The 20,293-nt window shown below is 42.8% G+C and overlaps 1 protein-coding gene across 2 annotated transcripts in view; it reads right to left on the reverse strand.

Annotated features, from left to right (window-relative positions):
* Crybg3 (crystallin beta-gamma domain containing 3) overlaps positions 1-20,101 on the reverse strand; it is a 112,816-nt gene extending 92,715 nt beyond the window's left edge. The window contains exon 1 of one of the 2 annotated variants that reach the window (XR_013113611.1): positions 19,732-20,018. Coding sequence is in view for 1 of the 2 variants with exons in the window: in XM_034514839.2 (XP_034370730.1) it covers positions 19,732-19,880 (149 nt within the window). In the remaining variant the exon portion in view is untranslated. Of the gene's footprint in view, positions 1-19,731 lie in introns of both variants that reach the window. The other variant, XM_034514839.2, reaches the window with a different exon arrangement.
* Positions 20,102-20,293: the final 192 nt, after the last annotated feature.

A 20,293-nucleotide genomic window follows, 5' to 3' on the forward strand; every position in this document is an offset into this window, starting at 1 on the left:
CCTTACCTGTTGCTATAAGGTTGCTTTTATCTCAGAGTTTTCTTTATATTTGTTTTTGTTTGTTTGTTTGTTTAATTATACTAGTCTACTTAAGCTCTAACCAAGGAAAATAAACTGGCAAAACTCCATGTAGAAACTGGCACTCTGTAAGGGTCAGCCCAGGATAATACTCACTGCGCTGACCGTACAAATGAATCCTGGGACTCTGTCTTCAACAGCCCGCCTAGAGACTAAACAGAAAGTGACTGCTTAATTTAATACTGCACTGCTTAGTTACATAAACTTCATTTCAAACAGGCAGCTCTGACTGGCCTGGGCTGCATGTGGCCAGGGTTAGCTATGCACGCAGTCCAACACAAAATTTAAAACTTACTTAAAATGTTACAGAGGTTTCTTTTCTTTTCTTTTTTCACTTAAAACTTTGTAATTCAGACATGCAATTCTTAAGCATGAACTCAGTCATCACAAAGCCATCTTAGAATTTATCAACAGGTCAGACACACCTGAGTTTTTGAGAGTCCTTCCTAAAAAAATATATTTCCTTGGTAAAACTGCAAATAAAACTAGTAGAAGTTCTTCCAGTACAAAAGCTCTCTGGAAAACGCAGCTTTGTCCTTCTGCAACTAAAGGAGAATGTCTGCAAGGAGCCGTAATTATCTGCAAGTGTACACACATGGGAGCATACACACATACATACATACATACATGTATACACACACACATACATACACAAATACACAAACACAAAACACACACACACATGCTAAACACATGGAAATAGTTACACAATACACACTACACACTGGTACACACACACACACACATATTAGACACAGGCAAATGGTTACATAATATATACCACACACTTGCGTGCACACACACACATACACACACACTTGAACAATCCAACAGTATTTTCAGCAGGGAGTATGATATGAACAATGAAATAAAAGGTCAAACCACATCTCAATGCTTCCTCTAACCTGTAAACCTTATTTCCTATATTTACCCCTATGGTTCTTAGCTCCAAGGCAAACTTAGAAATGTATTGTGTTGCATTTTAGCTGAGTGCCATAACACATTTTAACACTGTATTTAGGCCGAAGAGAGTGAGGCTTGGCAGGAACCACACTGTAGAGACACCCCAGAGGCAGGAGGCTAGATCTTAGAGCACAGCTGGGCTACCTAACCAGTCTGCTCTTAAGACCAAGTTAGCATTGTGATAGTGATAATTGTCATTGCTCAATTAAAGGTTTCAACACTTCTTTCCCAAATACTTATAGCCTTGTCTCAATTGATCTCTTATATCTGTAGGACGCCTCAGCTTCGATTAGCCCTTCACCAGAAGGTCAAAGGGCTTGTTAATGTCATCATGACAGTCTTCTGTTTAAAAAAATCCAACAAATCTTTATTGGTGAATAAGATGAAGGGTGTCACACACAGAGACACAGACAGATGACAGATACACATACATACACACACACACACACACACACACACACGTTCTGTACCCGGTTGAGATATACCTGCCACATAGAATCTTTTGTCACTGCTAGGACAAGCCAAATTCTCAGGCCAACAAACTACTCTCATCTGTTTGCAACACTTCCTCCTGAACCAGCGTTTATTCCTTTACAGTTGTGCTTCACCTGTGTGTGTTCTTTCTGCGCACTGGACCGAGAAGTATCTGAGGTTTATTTTGACCGATTTCTGTCCCTTTGCTCACCTCAAACTTGAACTTTTCAATTCAGTGAATGGATCCTTTCTGTCTATCACACAGCTGAGGATGGTGTGAAGGCCCCGGAAAGTACTCAAATATGTGTTCAGGGTTAAGAACCTGTAACAGGTTAGCAATTGTGTCTGCATCTCCCACAAGAAACCAGGACCCATTGAGAACATCTTGCCTGAGCTTTGTCATCTTGCTGTAAGGATGACAGAGACTCCCGTTAAGGAAAAGACGATCCTGCAGGATCAAAATTCTCAATGTTTTTCCCCATAATTAATCATGAATGTTGTTACCCAATTCTGTGAAATGAAATCTCAGAAAGCACAAAGTACTCAATGAAATAAAAAACTTTAATTGAATATTTTTTCATACTGTTTTGGACAGTATTTAAAACATGTTTCCCAACTTGGACACTGAATCATTAAGGGCCAAGAACAGCATTAAAAAAAAAATGTGTACACATAACATAATCCCTTCACAGAGGATAGAGAATTTGGGGCAAAAAATACTAACTGCAGAAAGTCATTGTAAATAGCCTGTAATTTTCATTTTAAAAAGGAGCTCTGTTGTTTCTCTTAACTGTCTGTATCTACACAACTGGAAGGTTCTTATTTATCCGGAATACACACAGCACACAAGGATAAATGAAGTGAAAACTTAAGGTTTCTTTGGAAAGTCGGTTGGCTGGTATTTTGCTGGGGCACACATGTAAACAAACATTTAGCTGAAGTGGACACAGGTGCTAAAGCAAGCACATGAAAGGACGATGAAGGATTCTTTGCTAACACCACACATATATTGGTCTGCCTTACACTGTGTAGTTGAGCTGCATTTGTCAGGACTCCAGATAGAGAAACACATCAAAAACCTTCTGGTGGTGTACCTCAGTTTCTTGCAGCTTCCTCAGACTCTGGCTGATTGGCAGAGTAATGACAGCTGAGACAGACACACGTGCTAAGGCAAGACTGAGTCAAGGCATGAGCTTGGGCAAGACACATGCTGAGGCAAGACCAGTGGAGGAAACATGTTTAGAGGGTATAAATAGGACTTGCTTACAGAGCTAGCTGTGCAATGCCTGTGGATTTCGCATCTTTGTTGATCTTCATTTCTCTGAGAGAGAGGAACAGGCAAGAACTTCTCCTGGTCCCTCCAGCCTGGTGCCCAGGCTGAGGCCTAGCTGTCTCTGCTACTACTACTGATTCATACTGGCTACTGACTACAACACTGGACGGTTGGGATACCAATAAAGTGTTTGCTAACCTGTGAACTGAACTGCCAATTTCCAGACAACACAGATGGGAGTTGCTTGAAAGGACCATTTCTAAACAGGTCCACTTCCACCCATCCTTTCTTTCCTCTGCCTCTGGAGGGTGGTGAGCTAAAAGGGAGGTTAAAAGGTTTAAGAACCATCATTAAAAATAAGATTTGGAAAAAAATCAAAGTGGCAGATAACTAACACCAGAAACCCACAGATTAACCAAGCAGCCTAACCTGAACTTGTCAAAATCTGATGTGCTGGTTTTCAAGCTCAAAGAAGTTTCCTCTTTGAAAGGAGACTCAAACTCAGCATGGTGGCACAACTTTGGTGCCAGCACTCGGGAGGCAGAGGCACAGAGAGCAAGCCTATGAGGTCGTACATCATGAATTCCTGGACTGCCAGGGCTTCCTAGTGAGACTCTTGTCTCAAAAATACCAAAAAAGAAGGAAGAGGAAAGGAGGAGGAGAAAAAGGAAGAGGAGAAAGAGGAAGAGGAGATGGAAGAGGAAGAGGAAAAAAGAAAAGAAAGAAAGAAAGGAAGGAAGGAAGGAAGGAAGGAAGGAAGGAAGGAAGGAAGCAAGCAAGCAGGAGGAGGAGGGGAAGGGGGAAAGGGGAAAGAAAAAGGAAAAGGGGAAGGGGAAAGGGAAAGGGACAAGGAAAAGGGAAAGGAGAAAGGGGAAGGAAGAAGGGGGAAGGGGGGAGGGAAAGGAAAAGAAAGACCCAGCTACAGGGCACATCCCACAAGAAACAGAAACACACAGGGCCTTTTCCTTTAACTTAGAAACAAAGTTGACAATATTCTTCCTCTCCCAGAAAGAAGACCAACTTCCATCCATTAAGACCTCACTTCTCTTGAATATCTGTCTTACTACAGAGGCAAGATTAAAGCTATGCACACTCAACATACTATAGAAATAAGCCAAGCTGTTTGAGGGTTAAATAGAGCTTTAACCCTAAATATTTGCTACTTTTTTTCCCCCAGAAACTCTGTCCAGTAAAAGGATGCTTTGTCATCTTTACAGTGTGAACTACAAAGAAATGGGGGAAGGGGAAAGGAAGAAGGGAGGAAGGGAGAGAGAGAGAAAGAGACAGAGAGAAACAACAGAGTAGTTAAAACTCTCAAAACAGTGGACACTGGCGTGCTATGAAATAAAAAGAAAAACAGATGAGACAGAAAAGAATAGTACTTTCATATTCAAAAACATAAAAGAAAGTGACACATGTTCAAATCCAGATAATTCCAAACTTTATGTAAGACCACAGTCCATTCCTATAGTTTGCTCACAATTTAAAGTCCTTGACACCGAAGAATATTTCAGCAGTAATATTTTTTGGAAAGCCTCAGTTAGCTCATGATATGGAGAAAGAGGCAAGAATTACAGTTATAGACAAAAATAATACTGGTCATGTCTAAATAGCCTCGTCTTACTTAACTGAAAGAGCATACATATGAAGGTCAATGAAAGGGACAAGCTCCTCATCTCTAAGCATAGACCCTATCTGAAAGCCAGAACTCCAACACACGGCCTTTAGCATTTACTTGCTTTGTGCTAGACATAAAACTAACTCCTGGGCAATGAAAAACAAAAATGCATATTAACAACTGAAAATTCAAATAATTTCCATGAGCTTCTGGCCCACCATCTAAAAACACTTATCTTGTTGCTTCTCACTGAGTTCTCACTAGATAAGAGAGCACTTGGCAGATAAGAAACGTGAAGCAGGGTCCAATAACTGACCAACCCACCATACACAGAACAACCCACCTGCACGTTCAGGCATCCTCCCTGGTGCAAGGTGTTCAGGAGTAAAGGAAAGAGAGGGGAAAAAACAAAACAAACAAATAAAAATAAAAAAACAAAACAACAATGACAAAAACAAACAAAAAACTTGGTCTTCCTCAAGTATTTTGTACATTTAACAGAATCTCACAGCAGGCTGGGTTTATAAAACAAACATCTGATTGTCAAGAATGCCAACTAAAGTAGGCAGAGGAATCTACACTGTACTAGTCACCGACATTCCCAGGTGTTCAGCTGAGGTCACCCTCTGACAACACATTCTCGAACAATGAACTGAGCTTCCTATCAGGATTCAGCAGAAACCAATGCCTGCTGATAATACAGGGAAGAGAAAAACTTGGTCAGGGAAGACCACTACTTAATACTATTCAGATGACGTCAGTGCTGATACACAGAGATTAAATACTAATTAGAAAGCCCACAGAGAATATGATGTCCAAACACTGCACTGAAGTCTCAGGAAATAGCTGTTACTCTAATGAGCACACAGAATGTCCCCGAGGACAGAGTGGGACCCACAAGTGAGAGATCTCCTCACTGCAGCCTACAGTATAGACTATAGCGCAGGGCACAAGGCACAAGGGCACTGCTAGTTATGCATTCACGTGATCAAAAAGCTGCTTCCCGATGGAGGGAGGACAGGCTTGACAAAGCAACCTTTTACTGAACAAAGTTCCTTGGTGGGGGCAGGAAGGGAAGCAAATATCTATGCTTAAACCTTCCAAACATCTTGGCTTCTTTCAAAACTAAACCTGCCAATGGGGTGTGGTTAGTGGGGAGGGGAAGTCACCCTTGGAAAGTAAAGCCCTCCACTCCCCACCTCCTGCAACACTTGTCCTACCGTGGCATTTTCTCATACATCATGCTCCTGCCTTTAGCAGAAACATCTAGAATCTAGAAATACACAGTACAGTTTCCTTACGTGTCTTCTGGAGGGCTCACCCATGTCTCTGCAGATGCTGGAGTGGACAATGTTTTGGCATTTCTAGAAAGGAGGAGAGAGGCATCCTTTGATAGGATGCCGTCCTTTGCGGTCATTCCGAGCACTGTTAAACATGAGGTCATTTGACCTCAATTGCCAAAGTCCTTCCACTTAAGCATCACCTGCCAACTGGCTGTCCTTGGGGAAGTTGGCCACACCTAGCCTTTTCTGATAAGAACTGATACTCTCTTTTTCTTCCATTCCTCTCAGCCCTTTGATGTCCGACATCTCCTCTTCTCTCTGTATGTTCATTTCCATGGCACACGGGACACTGTCTTGAGGGTCTGCAGTAACAGGACTGGCGATGTGGCAGGAAAGAAAAAGAAACCGGGCAACACGGCAGTCTTCCCCTTCCTCACCAGGGTCAGCTGGACCTAGACCCTGGTCCACTGAGCCATATCTCTCCTTCTTCAGCCTCACTTGGCTTGTCCGTCTTGCCATTACCCTGCTCATCACACAGCCAACCCAACCTAACTCCTGTGATGACACTCAACACAGCCAGTATCTGGCCTTCGTTATACTGTGACCAAATCATACTCCAGTCCTCCTAGGACTAGAAGAAAAGATGAGATGCAACAAAGCCTCTGTCACAGACCCGCTGCCTAGCTGTGGTCATCGGCAGTGAACTGTTCAGCAAAACATTAAAGGTGTCCCTGGGGACCTTTTGACAGTTGATGGGCTGTTGGGGAGGCAGAATCATTGTCTTCACTGGTATAGACATTACTGACTTGCTCATGATTTATTGGACGGCTTTATACAACCCTGCCCATCCTGGTGGCTCACCTTAGCTTGGGAGGGGGGACAAACCAAAAACAAAACAAAAGGACCTGAGAGTTGGGTCAGGACTTGCTAGGAGGAAGGGGACACTTGGTTGCAGTGGAAGGGGCTTGAGAAAAAAAAAATGGGTGACCAAGGTATACGAAATTAATAATAAATCAAAAAATTTACATGAAACTTCTCAAAATATCTTCTCAAAACAGGCATATGCCTCTTTTAACGGCAGCACCTTAGGGACAAAAGGCGTTTTGGCAAAACTGTCTTTCTGGATAGAATTTTACTAATACGTAAATGACAGCAGGACAGACCAGCTTATATGAGATGGCTCCCAGGCCTGTAATCCTGGGACATTGTGAGCCTGTAACTACAGGGTCAGTGATAAACGAAAACAGACTAATCTAGAGTCTTCTGTGGGAAAGGAAGAAAAAGAGCATGTCCAGGAAGCCAACCACAAATCAAAACAAACGCCAGTGCATTACAACAATGAGAGGTGCCCGCTGCACCTTATCTCATTACTGGGGCCGAATCCAGGCCTGCCTTCCACTCCCTTCAGCTTCCACTGTCTTGGCCATCACTGTCGTCCTTAAATATATTATGAACATCACTCTCACACCCTCCTAAGAGGCTGCCTAGGTCACGGAGGCCACGCACATGACAGCTAAGGTTGTTTTCTTTCCTAGAAATACGCCTTCCTACTGCCAGCCCTGAGATCCCCTTTGCTCAGTGATCTACGGAGGTCTATTCTGAGTGAAACTGGCTTTTATGCACTAGCTTGCAGGCCCATCCAGCAGGCCCTACTCTACCTCTCTGAAGAGAAAAGATTTCCACATCAATGCTTCAGAGACAACCACCTGGCAAACTGTCCATTTGTAAACGCTGACTGCCAGCAGTACAGTGGTACTTGTACTTTTTAAGTGACCATTAAGAGGACATAAAACAGGTGGTTATGGCACTATTTCTGGGCTCCAAATTAAAAGGTAACCAGAGGCTGCAATTTTAAGGCAATCAAACAGCATGTATTTCTGCTCAAACATCTGGCATCCCAGTGATTTCAGGAATCTTGGGAGAAAACCAAGGGAAAGAGGGAATGTAATGGGTTATGATTAGATTTGGTTGCTTTGCAACCTTGGAGTATCTGGTACTGCTCTACTCCATATGCTGGCCTTCTCCTGTGATTCATTTCTATGGTGCTTTACTTCCGGTCCTCATCTCAGTCCTCCAACACAAGACGGTAATTACAGTTGACACCTGGTCTGTGGAAAAAGACTCTCAGCAGCTTGAGTTGCACACCTGAGCTGCCTACCACTCACTGGTCTTGCGTGACTGCTCCTTCTTCTCCAGAGTCACTGGTCCACCTCATGCTCTTCAGATGCCCTCATGACTCTGAATATTTGTGACCCACTTCATAAGAAGTGAAGCAACATGGGGAACGTTCTGCTCTGGTGTGAACTCAAGCTGGTAATCCAGTTGTTGTCTAAAATGGAGCATTTTGGGGATGGGGGGCTTGTCTGAATGTGAGGCTGTGGGTTAGATCACCAGTATCACACAAAGTAAAGCACTGAACACCATGGGGGCACTCATCCAGGTACCATTCAAAATAGTCCTGAAGGAGACAGAAGACCCACGGATAAGCCAAACTGTGTCTCCCCAAAGCTCTACAGAGCCAGGCCCTGGCTGACATTTCCCCTTCCACCTCAAATCTTTCCTTTTCTTTAAATTCCAAGATGAATATAAACATGCAACGTAAATACATAAGCACAGGGCTATGAAAAGTATTCAAAAGCTAAATTGTGTTTCAACTTCTTGTTAGAGCCTCCCCACTACTAATTCATCTGGCTGCTGGCCCCTCTCCATGTCATGGACACTTTTCTTTCCATTCTGTTGAGTCTGCATCACCCAGCACACAATACTGCAGGTTCCCGGGACCCTCAGATGGTGTTCTCTCGATCTGCAGAGTTCTTGTTTGGACATGTCCATGCATCACTCCCGGATATGGTCCAGCTCTCTGTTCAAATGCTACCCAGTAGAAGCCTTTGATGACCATACTTTCTTACTCCAGACTGACTCCTTCCATCCCACCTTACTCCTTCATCCAGCTTTATTTTCACTGTAAAGCATACTGTGTATCACTTTATAGCATTTATTTTCTTCTCTCATCCAGTAGAATACAAACCCTTCCTTAATAAAGATATTTGGATATTTAAACCAGATTTTGATAAACGATGGCCACAACTAAGGCTTTTGTATAAGGATTACGTTGTAACGTTCTATAGCTTAAACATATGCAATTGTAGAAAAATATTAAAGTACTATTGTTAAAGGGATATATTTAAATTTCAATCCCAACGAGGACTTTTTACTTGTAAAAATATCTACATATGTAGATATTCACGCAGCAAATGACCTCAAAGGACAGGACATGTCTCTGAGAGCCCAGAGTTCTGAATGTGCCTTTATTTCATATCTTCATAGGATTCAATGCCTGTTTTACAAAAGCATAAATTACTATTAAAAAGACTTTAAATGACCTAGTACTGGAGCAGAAAAAAAAAAAAACTGGTGAGAATGCAATTAGAACAAATAACTAGGCACTTAAACTACAATTATTACACAGTAATAAATCTTTCTTATATGATATGTGCTGTAGTGTTCAAGAAGAGGCTTAGCTCAAGGAGCCAACCAAGTTACTACAGCTTACAGCTTCAGTTCTCACTGAGGAACAAGAGGCCACTTCCAGCTGGGGCATGTCCCCTGGTGCTTCACTAGAAAGCAACAGGCAGCAAGTTTACACCTCACCTAACCAGTTGCCAGTATTGAGATGTAAACTGGGAAGGATCTCATTGTAGAGGAAAGGCTGGCAATTACAAGAGAGAATAAAACTCTGACCATAGACATCTCTGACATGTGGCTTCTCGAAATTACATGACATTAGTATGTGTAAGAACACAGAAATACCATTTCGGGTCGTTTGAACTACATGTCAAAACCAAAACCAAATGAACGAAAACAACAACAAAAACATTAAATCCAAGGTAAGATTATACCAATGATACCAGAATATTTTGAGAGCTACCAGGAGTACTAGCCTCCACCATGGGTCTTTTCATTCCAACAGTTTCAAAGAACTTGGGACTGAACACCTAATGTCTGTCTTTTTTTTTTTTTAAAGATTTATTTATTTTAAAGATTTTTTTTATTTTAAAGATTTATTTATTTTATGTATATATGAGTACACTGTCACTGTCTTCAGATACACTAGAAGAGGGCATTAGATCCAATTACAGATGGTTTTGAGCTACCATGTGGTTGTTGGGAATTGAACCCATGACCTTCAGAAGAGCAGCCAGTGCTCTTAATCACTGAGCCATCTCTCTATAAGCAGAGACCTTGACTTTGCAGTCTTCCAACAATCTTGTCCAATGGCCGGTAGAGAGAGGGGGCATCATGGAGTTTACTGCATACCCAATAAAAAGCTTGGCAGCAGTGATATTCACAGAGAGTTTTCTGGAAAGTTTTGAGCAAACACATTTAATTCTGTCCTTTGGAAAAAACGCTAAAGTAACAGAAGTGAATAAAAGGAAATCAGTTACTAGAAAAAACAAGCAAGAGGTACCACACTCGAGAGTTTTGAAGAAGACGAGCCAGACAGAAATTATTTAGAGCAGATAAATAAAGTGTAAGTGGCTGCAAATGCAGTTGTCATTTGGCTTAGCCTAAGGATTCCAGAAAAATTCCAGTGACTTGGAGGGCGAAAGTAGGGTAAGAAACACAAGGCTAAAAAATGTCAATTCACATCCCAACTAACACCCAGAAATTACAAACATTTGGTAGGAAATTAGGGGAAAGTCTTTAAGGTCTGGAATCTAAGCACAGAACAAGGAACCACAGAAAAGGAAGTTTTACCTTCAAACCAGATAGCTAATACAAAGATCTCGAGAGTACGAAACATAGCAAATGCCCACCGAAGAGAAAAGAGTCTATGTAAAATCTATTTTTCAACTTATACTGGATTAAAAGGAGATTCAATTTTCTCAAAATTTACAAAGGAAAAGAAATTAGTCACATTAAAAAAAAAAAAAAGGTGAGGGGCAAGTCATATAGCTGCCATTCTCAACAGCAACCAAATTAAAGAGAAATAACTGGAGGAATTAACTTCAGAATGCCTAGGAAAAAATATTCATAAGTGTAAAAACTGAAAAAAAAAAGGTCTATCTCACATCTAATATTCCATTCCTTGTTGGAAATAATCCAGCAGAACTAGGAACTTAACCAAAAAAAGCATGAGATCAAAAAATGGAGGAAAGTGTGCAGATTTGAATCAGGGAGAGGAGAGAGACCAGTGGGGGCAGATCTCCGGGGCCGCAGAGGTGACTGAGCAGTGTCATGCTGAGACACAGAAGGAAACTGGACATTTTGTAAGTGTGTCTGGATGTTCTAGAAGTAACGGTGAGAAAATGAAAAAGGAAGTAGTTTGTTCCAGGAAAAAAAGAAAAGGTCACGGAAAGGAATCATAATACAGGGCTTAACTAAACAAAATAAATTTACACAGTAATAAAAATCCCAAGGCTCAATTCTTACTTCATCCCTCAAATTATAGCAACTGTCTTAGATGGTAAAAGAAGGAACTGGAAAGGATGTAAAATGATTGGCATTCATCTACCATAATCAGAAATCAACAGACACTGCCTAGGACAAGTAAATAATAATAAAGCACTATTTAGATATGGATACAGAAATATTGCAAGGAGATTATTTATAACCGTGTAACTAAAGCAATTTCTTCTTTAAACACACACACACACACACACAAGAATGGGTTCACACTACTCAGCTGCTCCTCTAGCCCCCTGCATCTTGGTACTTATTTTTAAGAGAGAATCTCTCATGTACTGTGTGGAAGCATCCATCACCTGTCAATAAAAAGCTGGTAGCCTATGTATTAGCTGAGTCAGGATTAGAAGGTGGGAGATAGAAGATATAGGAATTCTGGGACAGAGTCAGGTGTGGGAGATTTGCAACCTGGACTCTCAAAAAGTTGGATGTATAAAACTAGGAGAGGTAACTAACCAGGTACGTGGCAGACTTAGAATAGAATAAACATGTTATATAAGTCACAAGCTAGTTGGGGGTCAGCCTAAGCTTATGGCCATAAGCATTGTAATAATCAATAAGCCTCTCAGTTGTAATCTAAGAAACTGATCACGGATGAAAAAGCCCATGGTTACCAGAGAAAGATCTAAGTGTGCCAATATGGTGGTGCATGCCTGTGATGCCAGTACCAGAGAGGCTAAGGCAGGAAGGTCTTAAGTTCAAAGCCAACCTGAGCTACAGAGTGGGCTTGAAGCTATCATGGGTTAAAGAGTGGCATCCAGTCAAAAGAAAGAAAGAAAGGAAGGAAGAAAGGAAGGAAGGAAGGAAGGAAGGAAGGAAGAAAGGAAGGAAGAGAGAGAAAGAGAGAGAGAAAGAGGGAGAGAGAGAGAGAGAGAGAAGAGTGGTAAATAAAGGAAGAGTTGAAAACTGGGTTGCACTATGCTCACGGCTGGATTCCCAGAGCCTAGGAAACTGCCTGGCACAGATGACACTCAATTCTTACAGACAAGAAGCTTTCAAATCATATGATCCACCACGTGAGGTTCACCTGGGTGTGTGACTTTTCCACTAGAATATTACTTCTCCTAATCTATAAAGCACTTCATCTTACACAACATACCTGGTAGACTGAAGAGACTTGGCTGCCATGCCAATGCTGGGGCCTGAAAGCTAAGAGCCAAACCCCTTTTACTGTACCTCAGGGCCTGAGCAAGGTGGATGACAGACGAGTTAAAAGTTTTGTGGTTTTATCTGCTCATTCAACCCGGCTTTACATTGTAGATTAATAATACATAAGTCTCAATTATACCCTTAGAGTGTGTCAAAAAAAAAAAAAAAAAAAAAAGTCCTGCAGTATATGTTCTACAACTACTTGGCATCCTTAATTCGGATATGTTTTTACTTGAAAAGAAATTATTGTAGTCTGTTCTTCTTGCATCGGTAATTTTTAGGTTTTCTTCTTCTTTCAACAAATGTTCACCGGGCCTCAAATCGATCTCTTCTCTTTCTGTAACAGGTAATCCACACATGTTTTGAGTGTGAAGCGGTGTGCCCTGGAGACCTCCCTGGTCCCCAGCCCTTAGCTCCCCTCTATCCACCGAGAGCAGGCAGCAGGGCTCTGGCAACACCACTTCATCTTCTCTCCTTTTCTGCTTTGTACCTGGTGCTGTCCTCTTTCCTAATATACTTTGAAGATGTCTGCTTAAGGCACACAGAAAAGTTTTGTCATTCTTTCCAACAGGTAGATGGTATTACTATAACAATATCAGATAGGTATGTAGCGTATTGGTTAACAGTAATCCACTCTTCATCCTTCTGCTATTAAAATAACACTACACTGACAAAACTCTCCTAAGCAATTTTATCCTGTCACAAACTTTCTATGGGTGATGGAATTCCTACAGGGGAGCCGCTGAGTGAGTGGTAGGTGTCTAACCTCATCAGAGACTCCTGTTTGCCTCTGAAGTGGTACATCAATTTACACCTGTCTTAGTTAACTTTCAAATTGCAGAGACAGAACACCAGTGGCCAAGGCAATTTTAAAAAAAGAATACATTTAACTGGGCTTACACTTTCCAAGGGTTAAAGTCCACAAGAGCAGAGCAAAAGCAGGGCAGCAAGAAGAGCTGAGAGTTTACATCTTGGTAGACAAGCAGGAGGAACAGAAAGCTACCTGGGATTGGCAAGGGTTTTTGAAAGGCTCCGTGGCAATGACTCTATACAAGGCCACACCTCCTAATCCTTCTAAACAGTTTCCACCAACTGGGACCAAGTATTCAAAAGTACAAGCATACAGAGGCTATTCTCATTCAAACCCTCCCTCAAGAACCACATGAGTAAGAATCTGTTCATCCATTTCTAACTTGAGTGTTGCTTATCAAATAAGCAGAATATGCTGTCCTCCAATAGTTTTGACATCTATCTCTTATTTGAAGGAGACTGGCTTGTGTATTTATTTAAATACAGATTCATATATTTCACTCTCCTCTCCAAGCTCAGAAGACTGTAAGTGAATTGTGCAGACACTGGCCCAGCCCACCTGGCCAGATGTCTGGCTGCCTGCCATTGTCTTCTGTTTCCACTCAAAACCGTTTTCCAAGGCCAGCCTTCTCTTATGGGTCTTCCCAAGTGAAGCAAAGAATATCACTACATAATGAAGTCGTTGGATTTAAAAAGAACCATCCGACTTCTGATTCTACCACTGGTACCATGAGTCTTTTGATTAGCCAAGAACTCTATCAAATTCTTCAATCCTATGTGTATGCAAGATCGAATAAAGAATTATCTACCAACTTTGCACAGAGGATTTTCAAGAAAAAAAAAAGAAACTATTCAAAAATCTCATGCACAGGACTCTCATAAAAGGTTAGTTTCATTTTGTCATAAGTAATCTGCCAGGCACAGAAAGGAAAAACCTAGTTGGCTAGGCACACAGCTGTTTCTGTGCTTTGGGACATTTCCATGAAATACTTCCAGAAGTCAAACACCAAGGGAGAGGCCTAACAGAGTTGTTCCACCACTTAGCTAGTAACACCTGCCCGGTAAACACTGGATAGGAATTATCTCAAATTGCAAACCTTCAGCGGATTCTCTACCAGCATCACACTATTCAGTGAATAAATCACTGCCCACTTGGAACTTGGATTCCTCAGGGAATGCACTTTTCTGGCTCCACCTATATATAAATTCTTGGCAAGCCTGCAGAGTCAAGGAAGAAGAAGAGGAAGAGAGAGAGGAAAGCATTGTTGTTCACCTCCGGCTTCAGTTACGATTGTATTTCCCATACTCTTCTGAGTCGACACACAATACTAACCAGGGAAAAGTTACTGTGAGATTTGAGGCCCAATTAAAATTTTTATTCAGCATATGACATTAGTGAAGAAATATGGGCCAGTGACATGGCTCAGTGGGTAAAGGTGCTTTCTGTCAAGGCTGATAACCTGAGTTCAATCCTTGGGGTAACAGACCGTAAGCTGCCCTTTGACTTCTCTAAACTGGAAAATTATCTGGACAAATCTCCCATGCCAAGAAAATACTTAGTTGATACTGAGTTTATCTTAAAAAAAAATTATATATATATATACACACACACACATAAATCTCCCATGCCAAAAACATACTTAGTTGATAGTTGATACTGAGTTTATCTTAAAAAAAATTATATATATATATATATACACACACACAAATACACACACACAAATACACACACACAAATACACACACACCACACACATATATCCTAATCTCTGGGCTTCTGAGGTCAGTTTTTAGTCAGACATCTCTTTATGCTGCCCACAATACAGCATTATATGGAGAACACACACAGAGCAACCACCTCAGCTCATAGAGTTAACAGACTCTGATTACAATTTCTTCAACTGTTATCTCTCTCAGGCTAGCTCTCTCTCTTTTCACTGGGGGCCCTGGATTAAATTAATATCAACCAATACATTCCTGTCACCACTGTTTTATTTAGCATTTCTAATATAGCTGAACTTCCATGGATTTCATTAGAACTTTGAGGAGGAAACAGCAATACTTTGCAGAGAGATTATTTTCTGCTTTGCAAATTGTCATGACTCTTTTTATGTATTTTCCACTAATGAATACAAATGCTAAAAACATCTTTGGCTCAGTAAAGTCTCTGATTACAATTCCAGCAGAGTTAGATTGCACAACTGAATCCTTTCCCAAGGAACCCCACAACAAGAATTCACAAATGTGCAATCTCACAGGCATCCCATGGAAACCCAAGAAACAAACAAACAAACAAATAAACAAATAAATCTCACTTACAAAAGGTCGTGTGTCTTGAAACTATACAACAGCTCACCATTTCTTCTCTGCTGCCAAGAGTAAGTTCCATGATCTGAGTTATCTTGGCAGACCAGTACGATACTCACCTCTCAGAGCTTCTAGAATCTGCTAGGCATTTTTACTACTTCAAGTATGAATTGCTGGCATGGCGCAGGCATGTCCTTATTCTTTTCAGCTTAACCAAAAGGCCAATAGCTTGCAGGCTGGACATCAGAGTCACTGCCTTTTTTTTTTTTTTCCCCAATCCTATCTTCTGCTCTATAGCCCATTAGCCCCCTGACCTCTGTCATTCAACGCTCTCACCTGTGATGACAGGTCAGACACCATCCAACCTACATTTCACAAAGCCCACTTGGAGAGCAGAGAAAGTACTACCCTCGGCTGAAAACCACTAATGACCTCTTTGATGCTCTACTCAACAAGCACAGATTCACTTATCTATGTTTGCGATGCAAAGATGAGACACACTCCTGACCTCAAGGTTAGAGAACCTGCCATATCCTCTTCTATCCTTGACACACGAACAGTTCACTGAAAGTCAAAATCCCAGACCCCACTCTGAAACAAAGAGGTTCTTTTTTCAAATGTGGATTTTGTTTCCTTTTAAAACAGGGTCTCTGACACTGCAGTCCAGAATGATCTGGAACTCTTTATGTAATTTCAGGCATGAATTTGAAGCAGGCCTCCTGCCTCAGCTTCTGGAATGTCAGGACAACAGGAATGATCCGACATGCCCAGTTTTTAGCTTAGGTTGAAAAAGCGTTTAGCTTCTGTATGATTTTGATGAGTGGAGGGAAAAATGGTGTTTGATGAATCCAAGCAAGAGTCAGAGACCTATGTTCAATTCTTACCCTTGACTCTTCCTCCCCCTCTGATCGCAGGTCTTTCTCCACTGGGACTATTGCCTCACCACCTTCCCAGCCACCTGCCTGAAGGTATTCTGAGTTATCCAAATGACCAGACATGCTACTGGCAGCTAGTAGGTGGAATTCTGGGAATCAAATGTCCATCTGCAATGGACAGGAGAGTCCAGTTTAAAAAACTGTTACACCCAAAATACAAATAGAATCTGCCATTAAGAACCATCACATCCTCAGTGTCCTCAAAATTATAACAGGCTTCTAAGTGTAGCACCCCTTTAGCCTGTGGGTACGGTATACTCAAGCAAAAGTTCTCTGTCCAGGATAGTCACACAATCAGTCCTTGAGAAATGCTCTTGCTGGACTGTGTTTAGCTCCCTTCTGGCTTATAGGTATTGCATGGAACCCATAAACAGGTTCACCATGTGTGAGCCAGCAAGGGCACAAGCTTGTGCAATCATTTTCCCAAAGCAGGCGTTTACCTACAAAGTTCTGCATTCCAACAATTATCTATTTAACAGACCCATTTTTAAAAAACATTCCAAAACTCCCAGTGAAGAGCCAAACATTTTCTCCAGAGACAAGATTACTTAATTCTAACCTAATTATCTGCATGCCTCTCTCTCTCTCTCTCTCTGGGCCCTACCAACATACATCTCCTAACGGACCTTAAATTCCTGCAGGCCACAACTCATAGGGTCTCTTAAAGTCATCTATGCCACAAGACACCCCTTCTGGACTCCTCTACCTCTTCTAACAAACACAGGCCTGAACACTACAGTAAGGATTGTCAAGATGAGACACATTGACATCCGGGAGTTCCAAACGTTTCCCGTGAAAGCTTTTAGTTAGCATTCTGTAGAATTCTCATTTCTGAATAACCAATGCCGCCGTGAGCACTTCTGATATCTGGCTGACTAACACATTCGTTTAAATACTCAACAAAGGTGATCTTCGACATCTTTGATTGCTGAAGGTGTAGTGTGAACAGAAGAGCAGCAAACTCAATAAACAGACCATGTGTTCACACCAACTGAAGCCCCAGCAACACACAGTACAAGTACACAGTAATAACAAAAGTTGTCTTATGCTTCAAGCAGAGAGACTATGAAAGAACTCTATCAATGTGGGGAATGTTACAGTAGAGACCTGGCGACCTCTCCAGACCCTGTGTTTATCCTAACATCCCCTCAGCCTTTTGCTTTTATTGGTGGCAAACAAACACCTGTGGAAGGGGAGGGTGCCATAAATGTGACTTTCATTAGTCTCATTAATACGTATGTCTCATTTTTAATTCTGTTCTTAAGAAGTTGCTAGGGGATTCTGTTCTTAAGACGGGTGCATCCTGTTTTGTATTTGGGCATGAGTAAGCAGAGTAATAAAGCACTCATAAGCCAACAACAATGAGTTCAGGCAGGAAAGGAGACTATTCGACCCAAGCCTGAGAAAATCTATTTCATCCCAAGATATGCACACACAAAGCCAGACAGGAAGAAGTCTTGTGCCTCAATGGGCCTCAGGGTCAGGTCGTAGCCCAGGTAAAAAGTAGCTATGTAACTTTGAACAGCGCTCTTTAAAAATGCCCTTGTTTTTGTTTTTTACAGTAGAATGCAGATTTTGATCATTCAAGTTGGTGCCAAATCACTTCCTAACTTTTGGACCACTAGACACGTTACGGGTTGTAATCACTGTTTTTAGGTGGGAGACCTTTTCTTGGCTACCCAGTATTACAAGCAAAGTCACACCTACTGGCCTAAAACCACTAATGCAAAAGACCAACCAACCCTGCTCTCATTAAGAGGTTTTACTGCCACAAAGAGAAACAACCCAAGTGTCCTTTCAGTTTGAAATAGGGTCACAGTGACAAATCCCAATTCTGTTTCCAATCTTGTTACCACCAGCATTGTTGTTCTCTCCCTGGGCGGATGGGACCTACTGAGTGGTTCCATTTGTTGCCTTACACTTTCAATAAAGGCTTTGTGTTTGTTTCTGTCTGCAAAAAGAAAGATTTAAACTCCTATAAAACAGCTAAACACCCACACGAGGGATTATCTGCAGTCCCCTCAACATCTGGCCAGTTCTAAAACAGATGAGAACACAATGAGTGCTCAAGGAAGCACAATTAAAACCCGCATGGTGAACAGCCATAGCCCAGGCCTATCAGTGGTGAGGAGGGACAGAAGGGGATAGGTGAAAAGGATCTATCTAGCTGCTGGATTAGTCAGCCCGGGGCAGAAAGAGTTCAGAATGGAGGAGTGTCTGCCTTAAAAGGGCAAATAGGCCAGGGGAGCAGGCAGGATTTCAGGACGATGCTGATAAGAGCTGGTCTGCTTACTCCCGGTCCACCACGCTCAAGTTTCCAAAGGGTGCTGAGGCTACCGCTTTCGGATCACTGAAGATTGTTAGCGACCTTACAGTCATGACAGGTGAGACTTGTCAAATTTCAAAACTACCATTAAGGACGGGGGGCGGGGGGGGGGACTTCGAATCTTAAAAACATCAACAACCAGGACAACAGTATCTGAAATGTCCAAGTAGAAAAACCAGTCAACTATAATTGGCCATTTCTTGGACAGGTGTATTATGCTAACAGGTGATTACAATGTAAATGTCTCACAATTAGGAAAACCAAGGAGCACGAAGGGCTAATAACAAATCACAAGCCCTAAATAGTAATAGCGCTAGAAGCGTCAGTTTTTTTTCCCCTCAATCCATTTTTCTTTGAAGTCCATCAGCAAGTCTTTAGTCTGAGGTAAATATAGCTCTCTAGAGGGCAACCTTCCAAGGACATGGGTTACAGGTTCCTCTGGTGCAAGTGAAGTTGGCCTCACCAAAAAAGAAAAGAGAAAAGAAGAAGCAAGTTACCTCCTTTAGGGAGGATGAGAATATTTTTAAAAACGGGCATTTTAATGAGAAGACTTTTTAAAATGTCAATCTTTAAAGCAGCAGGAGTAGAGGGAAAAAAAAAAAGATTATGGAAAGAGTGCACATACTAATCATTAAACTAAGCCAGCTCCCAGCTCCAGCCATGGTTCCCCGAATCAGAGAGCTTCAGTCAGATGGCCCAAGTGAGACAGAGAGAGGGGAAGGAGGAAGGGCGGCAACATTTAAACTGTAAACAAATCTGGCGAAGACTTCAGATTCTAGATGTAGTCTCAGAAAGCTCTTATCGCAACTTTTTTTAGGAATCACTTCGAGACAACCTTAAGATGGCAAACACGAAGCGGAGGGGCGCGAGGCTCCCTCGGCCGCTGCAGAGCCTCCCCGAGTGGAGGGGACAGACCCGGGAGCCCCGATGGCGGCGGGAAAGGAACCGGCCGGGAGCAAGAACTTCCCCAGATCTAAGCCACCCAGGGCGGGACCGGAGGAAACCCGAGCGGAGGAGGAAGGAGCGCACAGCGCCCCCGCGGCTCCCACCTGGCTGCACTCCGGTTCGCTCCCGCCGGCTGGCCGGTCCCCGGCTTCTCCTCCTCTTCCTCTTCCTTGTCCCGAGAAGGGTTCCGCGGAGCGAAGAACCGAGAGAAGCTGTGCCAGGGGGCGCTGCCCCTCCTGCGGCCGCCGGACATCTCCCCAACCCCGCGCGGCCGCGCCGTCCGCGGGTCCCGACGAGCCGCTGGCCCGAGCGCGGGTGGCCGCAGCCCAGGTTCGCCAAGCGCAGCGAGAGTCGGCGCGGGCGGCCGGCGCGGCTCTTCCAGCTCGGCCGGCACGAGCGCTCCCCGTGCGGCTCCTCCTCCCGCCCGCGCCCACAGCTGCCCGCCCCCCGGGAGGAGCCAGCGGCCGCGACCGCCCCGTCGGCCGCAGCTTGCAGGTCCGGGAGGAGCAGCCTGGGGATGTTAGGCTCAGGCTTCCCGCCCAAACCACCCCAGCCAGCAGCCCACTTGGCTTGGCCAACAGACAACTGGTAAAGGCTTTGCTTCCCTTCCCGAGTTAAGGTCCTTTTTAAAAACAGGGTAATCAATTAAAGTCTGGGGAAACACCT

This window comes from Arvicanthis niloticus, chromosome 12, assembly GCF_011762505.2.
Source record: "Arvicanthis niloticus isolate mArvNil1 chromosome 12, mArvNil1.pat.X, whole genome shotgun sequence".
In the NCBI taxonomy this organism is placed as follows: domain Eukaryota; kingdom Metazoa; phylum Chordata; class Mammalia; order Rodentia; family Muridae; genus Arvicanthis; species Arvicanthis niloticus.